At 40.2% G+C, this 19,730-nt stretch overlaps 1 protein-coding gene across 2 annotated transcripts in view; it reads left to right on the top strand.

The window, feature by feature from the left end:
* Nucleotides 1–19,730, top strand: part of zmat4a (zinc finger, matrin-type 4a) — a 142,496-nt gene that overhangs the window by 74,589 nt on the left and 48,177 nt on the right. For both annotated transcript variants that reach the window (XM_036598887.1, XM_036598886.1), the window contains exon 4: nt 7,635–7,791. In XM_036598887.1, coding sequence (XP_036454780.1) covers nt 7,635–7,791 — 157 coding nt within the window. The remainder of the gene's footprint in view (nt 1–7,634; nt 7,792–19,730) is intronic.

Raw genomic sequence — 19,730 nt, 5'->3', positions numbered from 1 at the left:
ACATGAAATTACAACCACGTCTGTGAAAAATGGAATGGTGATTGGCTGGTGTGCCATCAAGCTGAGCATCTTCTTTCGCTTCTTCTCTCTGGAAAAGTTGCGGACGTCATCTTTCTTTGCATGGATGCAATCAGCGTTCAAAACTCATTCTTGTTTCTTTGGGGTTCATACTAAGATTTACAACATGTGATAAATGTCATCTGTCTTGAACACGGGCTTGGAGGTTTAGATACTTCGGAGCTTCTCTGCAAAAGGTGAACAGGCCAGGGTTGACAAGTCTTATAGTCTTTAAATGTAAAAGTTTGAGGTCATCAAATTTCTGAAAAAGTTCTCATTTTTTATTGTTGGGGGTAATAAATTTAGTAATGTCTAGTGTCATAATATGTGTCAGCTGTATTAAGCCTGATTACACTTTTCTTAAATACAATATCCTAATTCTAGATTCTATTTGCTGAACTAAATTCATTGTAAGAATGAAACATAAAATATAAAATGTGCCATAACTTTTGCCACATTTTATGTTGTATGTTTTCCCCCTGTATATTAAATTCAGCTAATAAACACTATTATGTTTACAATTTGACTAGGGGTTACCACAATTTTCCTTACAATGGTAAACGTCTGCAGTGTGGAACTAATTTACAGTGTGAAAACTTGAAATATTTTCAGTTCCAGTGCCTTTTGTCAAAACATAAGGCATGTAAAACTTCAGCACAACATTTTCCAGTCGTCACTCGCGACTGTTTGAAAATGAAACTGGTTCTGGACTGTGCTGAAAAGAGTCTTTGTGTACATTAAAGTAATACAGAATGGGCCTCCAACCAAAAAGTTCCCAGCCAGTAGTGGTCCTGTGGTCAGAAACTGACCACTGATGAAGAGATAGAGACCAGAAGAAGTGATAACAAAGTAAAACACTCTGAAAAGGCAGAACAGTGATAGTTCAATCTCAAGGCATATGTCTATTTTTGATTTTCATATCGGTTTAAATAAAATAGACAGTAATAAATGTGGAAATATTATTATTTTTCATTCGAGTTTACAAAAGGTATTAAAAAGTATTAAATTTAATATTAAGAATGGTGCAGAAGCCCTGCTGGCACTTGTACATTAGAGATACACTGCAATAAAAAACTCCTTCTCTCAGGCTTTTTTATCTTTCTTCCTTCTTGCAGAAAAGCTCAGCTTAAATTTTATCCCATTTAATCCAATGAGACCAGTTTTCCCACTGGTGGGATGGAATTCCACATTGGCTTTAGAGCATCGCTGCTTTTGAGTTCGCTGAGTGAGAATTTTTTTTTATGTGAAGCTAGACATATTGTGCTAACTAGCATTCTCCAGTTTGACAATACGGACCCTTTTCTTTCCTCAACAAACTAATATCTCCTACATAACTAACACGGCTTTTCTAGTGTATAGCAGTGTTTATTGGGGTCTTTTTTAATATCTCCTACTCTACTGTGTAGGCATGTTCACGGAGGTCGTTTATGGACTAATATCACCTATCCTAGTGTACAGCGGTGTTTATTTGGGTCTTTTATGGTTTAATATCTCATATCCTACTCTGCAGGCATGTTTATTGAGGTTGTTTATGGGCTAATATCTGCTGTTCTGTGTATGGCAGTGTATGGACTAATATCTCCTCTGGTTGTGTATAGGAACATTTATTGAAGTTTTGTATGGATTAATATCTTCTATACTAATGTTTTGAAGTGTTTATTAAGGTTGTTTGTGGACTAATATCTCCTGTTCTAGTATACAGCAGTGTTTCCTGAGGTTGGACTGATCTCTCCTATTCTACTGTATAGGAGTATTAATTGGTGTTGTTTGTGGACTAATATCTCCTCTTCTACTGTGTTGCAGTGTTTATTGAGATTGTTTTATGAACTAATATTTCCTATTCTTATATATAGCAGTGTTTATTGAGGTGCTTACTGATATTCTTTATAGACTGATATCTCATACTATTGTGTAGGAGCATTTTTTTAATGTTGTTTATGGACTAATATCTCCTCTTCTACTGTGTAGGAGTGTTTATTGAGGTTGTTTATGGGCTAATGTTTACCATGCTAGTGTAGAGGAACATTTATTGAAGTTGTTTATGGACTAATATCTCCTGTGTTATTTGTGGACTGATATCTCCTCTTGTACTGTGCTGTCCTGTTCTAGCATGTAGAATTGTTTACTGAGGTTGTTTGTGGACTTCTCCTACCCTAGCTGTAGTTAGCAGTATTATATGAGGTTGTTTGGGGACTAACATATATCCTCCTTAACATAAAGGAATGTTAACTAATGTCTCCTATTCTAGCCAGAAGAGTGTTTCATGAAGCTGTTTGTAGACTAATATCTCTTTTTCTAGCGTACAAGAGTGTTTCTTGAGGAAATTTATCCCCTTAAATGGCAAGGGCCTATCAACGGGCCCAAACTCAAAATTTGCAAAGGTACGCAAAATTGTAAAGCTCTGAAAAGGCTAAATATCAGGGTCTTCACAACAATTCCATTGTCATCTCCAAGCCTGAACTTTGCGTGCAGCTCTAAAACACTTTTGCCCTCGTGCAAATTACTCAAACGGCGATAACCACCCACCGCCAATCAGCTGACATTTTCTTGAGTGCTCTCTGGAGACCGTCAGATTTGCTTCTAATGGTAGGTCACTGCAACCGTACATTTTGAACGGTGGCAAAATGTGTTGGAGTTGGAGCCGTGCTGTGTATCACTGCATGTAGGATGGCATTGTAAGACATGGGTGGTGTATGTGCTGTATGTGTGTGGAAGGATGTTTCAAGGTTGCGGGGAGGTGTGCTGATGGTTGCTGTTGGCTGGCGAGTGCTACTGTGGGATATTGTCCTTGAGGAATGTCTTTGTAGACACACGTTTTTATAGAATGTCAGAATGGGCTCAAACACATGTCCTATATATATGTGTGTGTGTGTGTGTGTATATATATATATATATATATATATATATATATATGCACACACGTGTGTCTATATGTAATGATAATATATCCCATATATACTATATATATATATATATATATATATATATATATATATATGTACCTATTTGCCATATTATGTTCTATGCAACATGGGGCTTTTGTAAGAATCACTTTATACTCGCCCTGGAAAAGGTACAAAAGCAAACACACACACATACAGGCGTGCTGTATATAGGACAATGTTCTGCTGCAGCCCGTGACTCGGGAGACACACTCACTCACGGACCGTGCACAGCCATCAGTTCTGCACTGCAGCATAGCGGATTACACAGTGTGTATGCGTGTGCAGCGTTGTGGCTCGTGCATCACCGCATTCTTCTCCGTGTCCACACTCACGGTACAAAAGCTGTGGAAAAATGTATGCAAATGCGCAGCTCGGCTCATTCAGGGTGTTGGGAGCCGTTGCGGCGGGCGGGTAATGTTGTGATTGCTATCAATAAAGCGTGTCTGACTGTAATTACTGCTTACACTTATAGTGCCCTGAACCAATACAAACCAAACCCGGCCAGGAGCCCTGCAGGGATGATCACAGATAAACAAGTCAAAGAGTTGGAGAGGTAGAGAGAGAGAGGTAGGGAGAGAGAGAGAGAGAGAAAGAAAGAGAAGAGAAGAGAGAGAGAGAGAGAGAGAGAGAGAGAGAGAGATCACATTCACTTCTTTCTTTGCATTTCTACACCTAGCTGTCACTCTTTGCCTTTATGACGGCTTCAGTTCTTTTCAGACGACTCACTGTCCATTTTTTGGTGACATCCTGTATAAATAAAAATAATGCGTGGCCACGACGTAGTAAGGCATGGGAACAAAATACTTAAGTCATGGCCACGACTTAGTAAGGCATGAAACAAGATGCCTAAGATATTAAGATCTCATGCCTTACTAAGTCGTGGCCATGACTTAAGTATCTTGTTCTCATGCCTTACTAAGTTGTGGCCACGCATTAGGATCTTGTTCCCACGTGTTAATAAGGCATGGCCAGACATTATTTTTATTTATATGGGATGTCACCAGCAGCGCTCTGTAGTTTTTCAAAGAAATCTGCATAAATATTTTCCAAAGTTCAGTCTTAGACGTTGGTTTAGCATTTCCTGATTCTCAATAATCCAGATTATCCCAAACACATTCAGTGATGTTGAGGTCAGGACTTGTTTGATGTGTGTGTTTCCTTTTCTCAGTAAGGGCTTCTTGACAGCTACACATCCTTTTAGACCCATAGCTTTGAGGTAATGAAAAAAAATCAACAATAAAATAACAGAATCACATTATAGAATAAATTAGAGGCAGAACTTTGGTTAGCATACTACAAATGTAAGACCTTGTTTTAAAGGGGCGGCCTTTGGGGCCAGTGCCATCGTCCTGAAATCTGATCAGCCACCACAGATGCCACCCTAAAATTTTTGCCATGTCATTGGCTTCCAACTCAGTGTTTGTGCCTTTAGGAGGAGAGTTGTTTCGCGATCGGCAGAACAACTGTCCAACCTCTCTCCACAACAACCCCCCCCCACCCCCACTCCCTGCACACACTATTGTAAGTGCATCACATCTGTCCTGGTTTGCCTTTAAGGGAAGAGTGGTTTCGGTATCAGTCATCAGTGAAACCACTGTTCAGCCACTCTCCAACACCCCACCCGCTTGCATATTCACAGTGCCACCCTGTCAAAACTCTCTGCCACCCCTTTGCCACCTCTGGTAAAATCTTCTAGATTTACTACTGACTACTACAGCTAGCTTTCCCAAAAAGTAAAACATTATGTTTTTTGTGTATTTATAAATTTCCTAAACGAATAAATAAAAAAAAAGTAAAAATAAAAAAATGACTGCTTTGTTTTCCTGACTGTTAAAGGAGTAAGCCAGTTGTGTCCAAACTTTTGACTGGTGCTCTGTGTGTGTGTTGTTGGAGCAATGTATCTCAGACACACTCAGCAGATGGAGAGGCTAGCAGAGACCCTCTCACACTCGCCCAGCGATGGCACACTGTTTGCGATTCAAGACATTATAAATCACAGGCGATCACGCCCCACCAGCAAGCAAATGAGCTATTCTCAACCAGCAGCACAGTCTCTCTCTCTCTCTCTCTCTCTCTCTCTCTCTCTCTCTCTCTCTCTCTCTCTCTCTCTGTTTGACGCCTGGTATTTGATGATACATTTTCTGCCAGATTGCTCTGTTAGGAACTTTAGTCCCTGAAGTCACACATTCAATTATCTTTCAAAATCTATGAGTGAGAAATAATTAATACAGGGGAGCAGGGTTCAATGCCCTATTCAGGGAGAAAACAGATTTTGATTGTTTCCAAATTGGAAATCCCCTGGTGAAATTACAGGTAAATATCAAAATATTTCAAAATAAATTGTGATATTTTCAGCCTTTTGGGATTTTTCAATCACAGGAGCCTTTATTTATACAGAAGGTCATATACAAAATGGTCAAATGTTTTGTTTGTTTTTTAAGTGAATATAAATTAACACATTTTCTTCAATGAACAAACTTAAATGTACATTTTCCTGCCAATTGTAGGGCACAGTTTCTATTTGCTGAGCTTAACATATTGGGAAAAAAAAACATTAAAATATATAGCGTGACATAACTGTGATTAACACCACTCATTTTTTAACACTGGTGATACATTTTCTATGACTGACCTTCAAAACATCCATAGTTCCCCTCTGCCTATATAGTGCACTATATAAATATGAGAAATTTTGGCTTCTTCTACCAACTTGTGCACTATGGGCTGGTTTCAGCGAACAAGCCTAGTCATAGACTGAAGTCTTCAATCCAATGCAGAACTAGTCTTAATCCAGGTCTGGAAACAAGGCCCTATATGTCCAGTGATGAATTGTGATTATGCACTGGTCAGGTACAGGACATATTTGAAGACTTATGACCTGAATAAGTTATGTAAACATCAATAATAATTGCATTATTAGTTGTAAAAATGCACAATAAACACTTGGTTAAGCAAATTAATGAATGTGAATTATAACTGGTAGCATTTATTCCTGTTCTAGATAGTGCAGAGTTTATTGCTTTAGAGATTATAAGAGTTTAATAAGTCACTAAGACTTCAAGATGTGTTCCATAATTTAATGCAACACTTAGTCATGGTATTTGATGGACAAAAAGAATGCATTCTGAAGTGTTCTTGACTCATTCAATTACAGACCGATATGAATTTAAGGGGATAATTGAGGCTTTATAATGTACATAGAAACATCTCCTACCTTAATGGGCAATTACACCCTGCTCTCTGATTTGCAAGGCAGTGGTGTTATCCACTATGCTATACAATCACTTTACACTATATATTATCTCTTGTGCCTTTCATTTTACTAATGAAGCTTAACATCCTCATACTCCCCAGAAGAAACTCTGCTGATGTATAGAATGCACATAATGAGGTCTGTGAAGTTCTCCATCTTATACTACTCAATATTGCCTAATCTCTGAAAAAAATCATGTCTTATCATGCTTTTGTTGTTGCCAGTGGTAACTGCGACGTTACTTTTTAAGTGTCTTCCCTTATAAAATAATGAGGTCATGCATGTAGGTTTTTTTGTTGTTTTGTTTTTGCTTGTATGAATTATATGACTGTCCAATTGCTGACTCTGTTGAGTTAATCAGTCTAATGCAATCTTGCAAAACAGCCACGAGCAGCATGAACATGAATTGTCTACCTTCATACAAAGCCCCATTAAAGTGTTTTCTCTCCAGCTGGTTGCAATCAACATCACAATGAATGGGAAGGCATTGTTTCTTTTGTATCACCCTGCAGCCAATACTAAATTTCAGATTCTTTCATTTTCTGTCTTTGACTAGTCACTCTTTTGTGTGTGCGTACTTGTTTTTCCATACACTCACTGTCCAGTTTACTTCCACCCACTGGTCACCTTGAAGTTTACCTACATTATAGATCTACTGCACTGGTGCACAATTAAAGACTGGCTCATTTGTTGCTGCACAATTTATTGGCACCCTCTGCTACATAAATAGTTGGTTAGTTTCTGACCACAGGACTGCTGTTGACCAGAAACTGACCACTGGTTAAATAATTTACATGAAAATCAAGTGATTTCCACAGCGCAGTTTCTAATTTTCATCTCCAATGTCCAATGGCTGTATCTTCCTACCAGTGAGAGTATATATCATATATATTGTATATACAGTCAATGAGTTTCTAGATTATATATGTCGTATGCACAGTTAATTAGTGTGTATATATATATATATATATAATATATATATATTATAGGCATTTCTGCTGTATATATCACTTTAAAAGCCATTTAAAATCTGTATTTGAATGTAAGGGCTACAATCACAAACTCTATCATAGCAGCATAGCATTGTCATTTTTCAGTTTTGGCAAAAGTTGGGAAAACTGAACTCTTGGTGCAACACTCCTCCGACCGCTGAGGTGAGCAGAACGTTACAGCTGGTGATGACAGAATTTCCCATCACTGCCCAATTGAAAACGATGAAATGTCCGCTTTGCCATCGTTGGTCATTAGTGCCACTTAATGCAAAGTGAGACCAGTTAGGCTTTGCTTTTATGATTTGGCTAATTTGTTACATAATTAATACGAGTCAGTGCAAGTCTGTAGTATTATGTAATGATAGTGTATGTTTATGTGTGTTGCAGGGCAGTGAGGAGGGAGATGTGGATAAGAATAAGTGCTGCACACTGTGTAACATGTCCTTCACCTCAGCTGTAGTGGCTCAGTCTCACTACCAGGGCAAGATCCACGCCAAGAGAATCAAACTACTGCTGGGAGAACAACCTGCCATCACAGCTAAAGGTAAACAAACACACGCATAGTCATGACGCAGAGACAGTACAAGTACACACACTTGCACACGGCTGACAAATCAAAGGAAAAACCTGAATAAATAAATGGAGAAACATAATGAGTGCAGATGCTTCCAGACAGGTGGACTGCATGATACAATTAGGCAAGTTCCCAACATGCCCTGTGGCTAGAATAAAAATGCTGAGCAAACCCAGTTGACCTCGATTTTGGATCAAGATGGTAAAAGGGAAAGGTGTGGCTTTGAAAGAGGGTTCATCATTGGAGAACAGATGGCAGGAGCTTCAGTCGTAAAGACCAGGACCACTGGAACCTGGGCAAACGGGCATTTGACTCACCACTCATCAAAGTGCTGGGCTGAACACCCACCACCTTCTAATTAAGATCAGATCGCTAATAAAAAAAAAGTAAACTACACCGAGTGGTGACTAAGAGGCACAAGAGTCAAACCAATCAGAACCAATCAGAATCTCCATTTCAGCTGGGAGGCAGGACATTTCCCAAGCAGCACAGCCTTCATGAGTTGGTGTTCAGTGAGAGCAGCTCCAACTCACCGATCTGGCAAAATTGTTTTTTACTGAGATACACAAACTAATGCACAGTCACAGTTTATGTTACTACACTGCGTGAATTTATTAAATGTTAGATTGAATATTTCTTACTGCCATATTGCTTCACTGAGGTTGTTTTCAGATATACCATAGTTGTGCGGACCTATTGAACTTTTTCTTTAGTCCAATGAACACTCCACCCGTATTCAGGTCCACATCAGCGAACTAATTCACGGAGGAATTCAACACCAGAACACATTTTCCTCAGTGCACATCAGCGCCATACTGTCTGCAGTCTGCCTGCTTTAACAATGTAGTCTTTGCAAACGCTTATAAGGTTCCTGCAGCTTGAGCAATAAAGAAAAACGATCTGTGCTTGATTTGGGCACCTGGATCTCAGAACGTAATTTTTGGCAAAAATTGCATTTCATTACTCAGCTAGCTGGGGTTTTTTGGTTTTGTTTTAGTTTTGGAAAGAATAAGTTTTACCCCACCACTTTGGAGGTGTGGTGTCACTCCTGACAAAGACTGCTCAATTGGCTAGTGTTTCAATAGTGAAATCAATAGTTACTCAATAGTGATTAAAATCTGCATTTAGGTCTGTGGGAAAGATCAGTAAACAGGGATGGAAATTGTGGTTAAGAGTGAGTGGGATGTATGACCACCTGTTCTTCATGTGCCTGAGAATGTCAATGCAGGACATGACTCTCCAAAAGTGGGAGAGTGCATGTGCAGCATACACTGAAAGAAGGTCTTGAATCCCGTAGAGAGGTCATTGTTGGCTCTGCTATGCTGTTTACTGGCATAGGTTGAGTCCACTTTTTCCTTAAGAGGGAAGGGTCACTGCAAATCAATACAAAGTTCTTCTGATTATCTCCTTTATCATATGAGGCAAACATTTCTATCCTGGTTTCTTCCAGGAGGACAATGCCCCCTTCCTCAAGGCATGTGGGGTGACTGAATGGTTTGATGAGTATGAAAATGATCTCCATCATATGCTATGGCCTTCATGGTCAGCACAGTTGAACACCTTTGGCAGATTTTGGACCAATGTGTTAGCCCGCATTCTCCAAAACCATCATCAAAACTCCAACTGAGCTGTACAAATGATGTTCCATCCCTCCAGTACAGTTCCAGAGATTTGTAGAATCCGGGTCAAAGTGCGCTGAAGCTGTTCTAGCGGACTGAACATCTTACTAAGACACTTTATATTGAATTTTCCTTTAACAGTAGTACCAGTACATGCACACACACATAGGCACACAGAACATCTGCTCTTATGCGCCTTTCTGTTAACACACACTGAGATGAGATGAAAACAGCAGGTGGCCACATCAGTTGAGCGTTCCAAGGTTCTAGAGGTTACTCTGGGAGTGTGCATTTGGGCTGAAGCGAGCGTATTGTGTAGATTTAATTATATCTCTCCGTCTCTCCTGCTGATACAAGGCCCAGACCAGCTGCTTCAGACCAGCTCTCTCCCACACTGAAGAACATAAACGCTATGCCAGCGCAATGACATCATGGGACAATTCAACATCTTAGCCTCTCTCTCTCTCTCTAGTCTGTACTGGCTTTTTGAAAACAACAAATTCCACAATGCATTGCAGTAGCCAGCTACTTAGACACTCCAAAGTGATGCCCCAACACTCTAAAGGGGTGTGTTTGCCTATAAGTGTAAAGAGCAATGCGAGTTTGTTTTTTAGTCATCAAGAACTGTGAACTATTCATGAAAGTACAGGTAAAATCAAGGCCATTGTTTAGTACATCATGTTTACTACGTAGTAAAGCATGTTTAATTTGCTGAATTTATTTTTATGCCTTTGCTTTTTAGTGACTGTTACAGCTAGCCCCTCCGTCCTTTATGATTATCCCTGCTAATGGGGTTGTAATGTCACTTTTGGCTGCATTGATTCATAAGCATGCTGGTAACAAAGTAGGTTTTCATCTGCAAAACCAATGTGTACGTTGCTTGAATTAAAAAATATTAATTTTGCTCAAATTCTTTCACATTATTTAACAAAAAGAAAACTGGGTTATGGCCCACCCTCCCCTACTTAAGGTTTTGGTGTTGATTGTATTCATTATCCTGCAGGGATTCACTCTCAAAGGAGAGCTGAAAATGCTCAAACCCCCCACATGCTCACAAACGAGCAAACCGAAGCCAGTCAGCAGTTGCTGCACGTCCATTCTGGAATTAGGGAGCTAATTGTTAGCTGTCTTGCTTTGCTTTCCATACAGTTCTATTTTGTTGTCACGTTCAGCTGCTCAAAGCCTCTGTATTTCGGGATGCATAATTACACTCATCTCTCCTCAAACGAGACAGTGCACGGGTCAATTAAGAGCCACTGGGTGTTTTGGTTTGTGTGTAAAGCAGCGGCAAACCATGAATATTAGGGCTAAGCCTTCAGATCGGGCCCAAATTATCACAACTCAGTCTTAAAAACATAAAAAGTAACACCATTAAAATGCAATTTTTTTTGCTATGGCTCTTATGGGATTTGTAATGGTGTGTTAGCTGTAAGCTAACGAGGGTGCACATTAACATAACTCATGTTTTATAGAGTTCTTAATGCATTTTAGTTTTGGGCTAGTTTTGACCCTCAAAACCAGCTGTAGGAGAGGTTTGGTCAAAAACTTTTTGGCTAACATTTTTTTTTTGGCTACTCTCAATTAAACATAGACAATTGAAAAATGTAAAAGACATTACATATGTTATATTGGAAGATTGTAACAGATGGTCAGCATCTTCACCTTCTAAGAACATCCTAGAAGTTTAATCTGGAAAAACTACATAACAGTTTGTTTCTCTAATGCTGGACTTGTGTTCCACCACAACATGACTCCACTGTGCCAGATTAAAACCTGTAAATGGTAAAAAATTCAGGACGAAGAAAAATAAAACATAAATACGGTAAATTGCAGCCAATCTTGGCTGACGAACTGGAATATTAAATTTGAACTGAAAGCAAAGGGAAAATATGTCTAAACTTGACTGAATAGTTGGGTTCTGTTGAGGTCAGACAAATATTCCGATCTTATTAGCCAGTGTGAAGAACACAGTTTGGTTCCAGATTTCTCTTTGATGCACGCAGCTATCACATGGATTTGTCAGCTTCCATCCACAGCACATTTAATTTAACTTAATAAAGTCCTGATTAGCCAAAGTGGGTGTTGGACGATAACTACATCTAATATGTCCATGAGAAGGATGAGTTGAATGTTTAACCTTAGTATGAAATAAGCCTGAGATTTTAAGGGGTTAACTTATATTTTGCCTTGTATGTAGCAGTTACTCTCAGTAACTCAGTTCTGAACCATCAGTGGTGCACCACAATAATGCTCATTTCTGCTAGCACCCCTATGGGATCTCCAATGTGTTAGCACTAAACTAAAGCTGGTGCACAAGAACATTTGAAGCATACAAAAGACATTAACATATATTTGAGCTTGTATGTATCAGTTATTAAGTGACTCGTTCAGTAAAAAATCCTAGCATAGAGCTGCAGCTGCTGTTTTCCATTCCTAACAACTACCTGAAACCTGTTTTTTGAAAGTAGTCCCACCAGTTGTAAGTCAGAATATGATTGGCTGATTCTGCTGTCACTTCCTAATTATGTTGGTAGTTAAGCTAACTAGCTACCTAGCATGGCAATGAAATAAATATTACTACAACACTTGTAGAGTTTAAAGACAACAAGCATGCTGAGGTTTTCTCCGGGCCACAATATGTCTGCGTAAGAGAGAGAGAGAGGGCATTCAAGGATGTCTCAGAGAGAGTATGTGTATGTGTACGAGGAGCGCTCTGTTCTGGCTGGATAAGGGTCATCTGGACGAGCACATGAACGAGCCGCACTGGGTCATTCTTTCATTCCACATCAGCGTCCTCTGCCTGCTGGCCTACAGGGCAAATCGACCCAAAAACTAAAGGAGGAGCACAGAGAGAGATTGTGTGTGTGAACATGTTGTCCAGAGCTACAGGAAGTCGGGAGGGGATATAAGGGGAGCTCAAAAGAGGCAGTCAGCCGGAAGCTTTCAAACAGACTAGACTCTGTCAATTTGTTTGTGTGAGCGTGTGAGCATGTGCCTGGCCTTGTGTATAGTGTTTACAAGCCTAAAAGACAGTGTTGCAGCAATGGATGCTGTATATAAAAGTCAGAGACCACCTTTTTTTTCATTTAATTTGCGTGAAAGTACAAGTTAGTGCCTGGAAAAAAGTGGAAAGGCCTATTTATCAATGAAACAGCAGCCTTAGCAAGTAAATATAATATCAAACATTTCAGTATTTAATATGTCCAACATATCGCTTCAACATACAGTACATCTTCTGTTCATTTTAGTAGACTCCAAAGTTCAGTCTTAGAAGTTTGTCACATTTTCTGCTTCTTGCCTTCTAAGTAATCTCAAACACATTCAATGTGGTTGAGGTCTGGACTCTGGGGTGGACAGCCCATTGTTCTGAGAACACCAGAAGCTTCCTTTTGTTCTACTTTTTGTCTATTTCTTTAAGGGCCTCTTGACAGCTACACATTCTTTCAGATCCAGAGTGTTGAGTTTGTCAGATCACAGTGGAAAGATCGGACAGAAATACCTGTGGATTTCCTCAGATCTAAGGCAGAAACTGGAGCTTGATTTTGAGAGGAAAGCTTTGTTAATCTGATGGAGACATTTTGGTGGTCTACCAGGTCTTCATAGTCCCATTTCCTGCATATATTTTCAGATTTCTTGAACTCCAGGCTTGGAAATTCCTGATTTCCCTTTCCTTAAGCAAGTGGATTATCTTACATCTAATCTCCTCACAAATATCTCTTGACAAATGAATAACATAACACTAGTTTATGCATTGGAGTAATTATCAATAAGCTTCTTATAAACTGAAAGAAATACATAAAGAAAGACAAACAGAAACGAAGAAAGAAAGGCGTCCAAAACAGAGATAGAGCGAGGCTCGCTTCTGACAGCAATAACACAGGAAAACCCAGAGGCAGTGAATCCTTCTGTGGCTCGCCTCAAACCTGATTTCCTCTCTATGGGACTCCACTATATTGAAGCAGGAGAGGCGCTGACTGTTCCAATTATGTCTCCGAGCTGATGCTTTTGCCCACGGTGCCTCCCAGCACATACGGCCTGCCTATAGCGTGAACTTTCTCTTTACTCCTGTGACCTTGGGAAGGTTTCAAACAGCTTTTATTCGGCTTGTTCAGAGTCCCTGCTAGGTTGCCAGTGGTTTAGCACTCAAAAAGATCTGACTATATCCAGTTCTGGGGCCAGAAACTGACCACTGATGAAGGCCAATAACCCTGGCCATACAGTACCCTTGTCTTGCATATTGTGATAAGTGAGAACTGATCAACTTTGAGGTTGTGATCAGGCGACAGAGCATATTCTGAAAAAAATCTTCATCTAAACCGCAGGGAAGAGGACGTTTTACAAGGAATGACGCAGATCTTTATGGGTGGGGAATTAGACACCACATCAAACATCATAATATATAGATAGAATCAAGAAACTTGCACTGATTGCACTTCTTTTTGGAGGTGAAGAATGCAGAGAAAAAGTCCAGCAGGTTTCATTCTTTTTTTTCAGCCAACCCATGTGAACAATAGTAATGTTAGCAAGTGCCTTGACCACCACAATCAGTAAGCAAGGTGACACTAAAGTAACCTACTCACCATGCTACGGTGGTCATCTATTTCTCAAGGTCTTTTGGCAATCCTCAATGATAATGTAGAGAATGGTGCATATGCCAGTAAACTAATTAGTATCTTAGAGCTGAAAACAGTCCCACTCTCATTTTTGATTGGTTATCCAGTCAAAAGAGACACAAGACAAGCTTTGCTGTCTTAACACAGCTCAACAAGCTTTCTTGAATGTGAAGTGGGTGTGTCAGAGTAGGGCCAGATGTACACACGATTGCAGGTACAGCGCCAAATGGTCCTTGATGTGACTGCAATATGCACCACAATGTGCCTGAAAATAACATTCGATTTGCTAAGGTGGCAGGTTATCAAGCAAACTGTGCATAGCCACCCACTAACCGCTCACTCATGAGGCTCAGAGTTTAAAAGAAACAGCGAAATAATGTCCATCAACAAGCTAGAGGCAAAACAGAACTTGAAAATTCCCTCCAAAACATTATACATGGTAAGAAAAAGTCTACTCAGGCTAAGAAAACAGAGTTTGAGACATATTAACACGGCCTGTGTCTTGCCATATTTTGTGCTGTGTCTTCTAGCACACATACATCTGGTCCTGAGAGTTTAAACAGGGTCATTCTGATTGTAAATATTCTTTCAGCACATGTTCGAGGCTCATGCCTCCATCTAACTGTTGTGCCTGCTGTCACTCTTAAAGAAAGTCTCTCAACAGCATGTCTTTTGAGACCCTAACGCAAATGTACATCTGAGCCGTGGTACTCTAGTACAATGGTTAGGAACCAATGGACTAGAGAACGAATACCAGCTTTCACTCTGCTTCCTAGAAGTCTTAGAAGACAAAAGCAAGTGCAGCTTGTAGCCAAGGTGACATATGGCTGCCCATCATGGGTACAATCATCAGCCTCAAGCGATCGGAGGTTAAGTGCCTTGCTCAAGGGCACAACATTGCTAGCCGCATGTTACCAGCTGGGATCGAGCCCATAACCTTTCAGCTCAAGGGTTTTTGGACCGCCCGGTTTCTGCCGGCCCGTAAAGGAGGCCAACCCGAGGGAAGACTGCACGCTCACACAGATGCTTTCCCTGGCTCCATGTCCCATCAGAGTTGCGGCTTCCGCTGTTTAGCACTCATTAATCAACCTTCTCAATGGCCTGCCTCAGTGCATATGGCCAAGTAGGGCGACACAATACATCACCGCCAGTGTTCAGGATCACTTACACGAATTTGCGGCTCGAGATGCTCAAATCGAGCTCCAGATTACACCTCCAGCATGGCAGCTTGAAGATAAGGATTCAAGCCATTAGGCATATTTTACTCAAACATGTATGAGGTGAAGAGAGAGGACAAGGAGATTTTTCTGTTGGGGCAAAACTGGTGGTAGAATTGCCAGTTGGTTAATCGTCAGGGATGATTAATCGTAACAATTAGTGATGGACTGTATGGTTGTAAAGCACATGATCATGTAAGGTGTTATGCTATATTCTCTCACTGGCATCCAAGAGAGGCTCTATTGTTTATTATAATGATATTCACTTCGTGGCTATGTATGAACAAGACAACACATCTGCTGTTGGATGATATGCTTCTTGCTGTGCTTCTTGGACCATAAAAGAGCCTCGACAAGTTCAGTCTGGTTTGTCCTGGTTTAGCATCGCTCAGCAATTCCATGCTGGTTTAGTATGGCTTAGCCATTTCCAATACTGCTCTCTTTCTCTAAGCACCACAGTGCACCATTTTGCTATACAAACTAAACTACATTAAACCGAAAACAAGAACACAAAAAACCAGTAGTAGATGCATCTTTAAATTTGCACAATTACACTAAAATCTTTAAGATAAACAGGCAAATGCAAATTGATTTTTACCTCAGCTAGCATTACTCTTTCTTTATCTAGCATTACATTTTTCACCTTGTTCATTTTAGCTCACAAATAGTGTGTATGTGTAGAGTTAGTTAGCTCATACTAAACATGATACATCTAAATGATGCAGATTCAATTAAATGTATATGGGAAGAATATAAAATGAACTTGGGCTTGATGTTTATCAGGACCATACTCTGACACCTCCTACGTGGAATAGCTGTGCTTTCTACAACACCCAGCAGACCCAGCCCAATGTGGATGCAGTAGATATCAACTGGAGATGGTTGAAGTGGTTCAGTCAGGGTCGACCAAGTTCAAAATAGTTTGTACCTGCTTCAGCATGGTTTAGTTTAGGGATGCACTGGAATTTTACCCACCAGAAACATTTTGGATGAAAATGACACAAGTGGCTTTTATGGTTTATGGTTGAAATAGAAAAAAGGCCAAACTTTTGGAGAAAAAAAAAACAAAATTTTAAATAAGCCTACAATAAAATGTCAAAATCTAACACTTAACAAATCATTTGAATGAGAATGACAATGAGAAACGGTGTCAAAGATATTATTTCCTTTGTTCTCCTGTGTCATTCAAGGCAGGCATGTTCAAACAGTTTGAGCAGCAGCAGATCAAGAGTGGAAAAAAACAGTAACCGCATGGAACTTTTTCACAGTTTCTATTAGTGATATTAGACCATCAAATTATAACCTCGATTAATCCCAAGTAACAGGAAAGGGAACAACAGTAAAGAACTTCTACATTTACAAGTTTGATACCATTTGAAACTTGACATCCCATTTGACATAGAATACAGCAAAACACCAGACGCTAAAAAGAAAGTTCCTGCTAGCACTCTGATGCCATCTGCAGATTTTGAAATAATGGAAAAATGTATAAACCACAGCACCTTAGTTCAAAATAGAGTGGAAATGGCTTAATTATTTCTTTTACTGTATACTGTAGCCTACATACTGTAATCATGAGTTTAATTTATCTAAACTGTTTTAATGTATTGTTAGCTCAGGTAAAACTTTTAAAAAGTTTTTGGTTTTGTTTTCTGCTATCAATTTGAATTTTGGAACATCACCAGCCCTTATGCAGTTAAATTCAGTCAGGTTCAACATGGTTCAGTTTAATTCAGCCTAGTGCAACATGGTTCAGTTTAATTCAACAAGGTTCAACATGGTTCAGTTTAATTCAGCTTAGTTCAAGATGGTTCATTTTAATTCATTCAGGATCAGATTAAATCAGCCTGGTTCACCATGGCTGTTTCTTTGTTGTTTGAGTTTCATGAGCACACTAAGGCATAATTGGTGTAGCAGTGAATATTGAATTTGGATATGCACAGTTCAGCCTGGTTCAGCACAGTTCAGCCTGGTTCAGCACAGTTCAACCTGATTCATCTTAGTTCGGCATGATTCAGCACAATTTCGGCTGGTTCAGCGCATTTTAATCTGGCTCAGCACAGTTCAGCCTGGTTCGACCTGGTGCAGTCTAGGATGCCTACAGATACAGCACAGTTTGGTTCGAGACAGCCGAATGAGAGCTAATTAATCTCTCGTTTCTTGCACTCTCTTGCACTTGTCTTCTCTTTTTCTTCCTGTCTTCATGTCTCTCTGCACTGTCATTCTTCTTCCGTCTCTCTCCGTTATATCCGCTTCTGTTTCCTGTCGCTGAATGATGCCATCATTAGCTGTGCCATCTGTGTCTGAAGGTTCTAGACGGCAGAGATTGTGTATCTCTCTCTGAGGCAGACCATCAATCCCTGCGACACCCAGCACACTGACACAGAGCAGCCCGCATACTCAAACAGCACTGGAGATCTCTCAACACTGATCTTCACCACATCATAGCATTTAATGGCACCCTTAATTTAAACTATTACTCATTTTCTCTCTTTCTTCTCCTCTCAAAGATGAAACCTCAAGCCTTGCCAGCTCTGGGAACATAATGGATCTCAGAGTTTTGCCTAGAGCTTGACAGCTTTCAAGAAGGCAGGCTTTTCCTGTTCGAGCAAAGTACGATGCACATCTCTAATGCATGCTCCGAGGGAGATCATTTCAGGCCGCCAAGAGTCAGCCAGTATCGATTCCTGCATAACGCACATTAGCGAGGCGGCAGAGTGTAGCCTCTGACCTGAGCCCCTGGTCCACGGTCGGGAGACCCTGTAGTTTCAGCTTGACATCAGCCGATATCACAAAACATCCTGTTCGGGCTTGCGTCTCGGGCCTCTCTCTCTACTTTCTCATCGGTGGAGCGCTGTACTGTATTGACCCTGAGTGCATTCATACATACATCTTTACAAATTACCATTCAACATGATTCGCAGTAAATCCAGCTTGCTCTGGAGCGTTTATCGATATTGGATTAAGCACCATTCCTCTGAGAAGATGACTAAGAATGTTTGGATCGAGTATGTAATGTGGATTATCTGCAGTGCAGGAGTGGAACTCGTTTTCAGACTGGGAGTTAAATGATGCAGACCAGTCCACCTTAAAGTCTAATAGCATTCTGTTATTTCTGAAAATTGGGTCAAGGATTCTTCACATGATTAAAGACTGGAAGTAGCTGCACTGGTAAATGATGCAAGAAGTAATGTGCTCTTAGACATCTGCCTGTTGTGCCAATCAGATTCATACTGAATGGCCAAAATTTGAACAAACATCTCTACCCACTCTTGAAATTAGCAGACCGGGATGCCAGGAGGCAGCCACTGATTTAACCCCAGAATTACTGCAAATATAGACTTGGTTGTAACGTTTACATTATTGTGTTTATATGCGTAGGCTTATGGTCTAAATATACCAGCCCAGCAGGAATTCTGTCAACCCACTCCAGCATTGATTATCTGTAAACTGTATTCACTCAACCGGCTTTTGCGAAACACTAGATACTAGTAGATTAAGTGATAAAAGCAAGAAATATGATATATGGTCATCCTTACATTCACCATGCGAAACAACATTCTCTTCATCACAAATTTACCAAACCATTCAAGGTTACAAGGGTTCTGATCAAATGATGGTAGCATCTTGATAGCTTCTGCTTTGTTCAGTGTATGCAGTAAGCTTTAGCTTTATTGTTGCAGGAGTGCTGTGTTAGCTTCCCACAGAAAGCAAATGCAGATGGGACTGCAGGTCCCAAAAGGGAGCATAGTCTAAGAAAGATAACTTTCCAGACTCAGAAAATGCTTTGATCCTATTCTGTTTGATCCAGCAAGTAGATCAAGTTCTGTTCCTCTATGTTATTAGGCAAAGATAAGAGTTTGGATACAGCACCCATTCTCAGACAGCTCTCCCTGCTGTTCTTTGGAAGCTAAAACTACTGTCTTAAACTGACATATAGGCCTGTGTAATGCATGGCCTCTATGTATTTTTCCATGTTTTCAATTTTCATGAAGAGGCTGCTTTGATGATCCCTAAATATGGCAAGTTTACAGTAAATAATAAAATGGTTTCTTTTATGGAAACACCTTTATTAGAAACACTTTACCTTGTAGGTCCACCTTGCATGGCTACAGATGGGCTACAGTCTGAAGTTGTCAGTGGGTGAACTGTGACCATTAGAGCTAGGTCTTAGAGCTGGGGTGACCAATCCTGGTCCTGGAGATCTACCACCCTGGAGAGTTCAGATACAACACAGTCACTAATATTCAGATGAAGGTCTTCATTACTTGGATCAGGTGTGGTAGATTACGGTTGGAGCTAAACTCTGCAGGGTGGTAGATCTTCAGGACTAGGATTGGGCAGTCCTGTCTTAGAGCTTGCAGTATTTGTATGAACTTGATAGGACCCAACTGCCCCTGTTGGGTTTGGCCAGTTTTGGGGCATCATTTTTCAAATATGTGTCTGTCTCAGATCGGGTT

This window comes from Colossoma macropomum, unplaced genomic scaffold (genome assembly GCF_904425465.1).
Source record: "Colossoma macropomum unplaced genomic scaffold, Colossoma_macropomum, whole genome shotgun sequence".
Classification (NCBI taxonomy): Eukaryota; Metazoa; Chordata; class Actinopteri; order Characiformes; family Serrasalmidae; genus Colossoma; species Colossoma macropomum.
The sequence above is the reverse complement of the archived record's forward strand: the minus strand, read 5'-3'. Positions and strand labels throughout refer to the sequence as shown.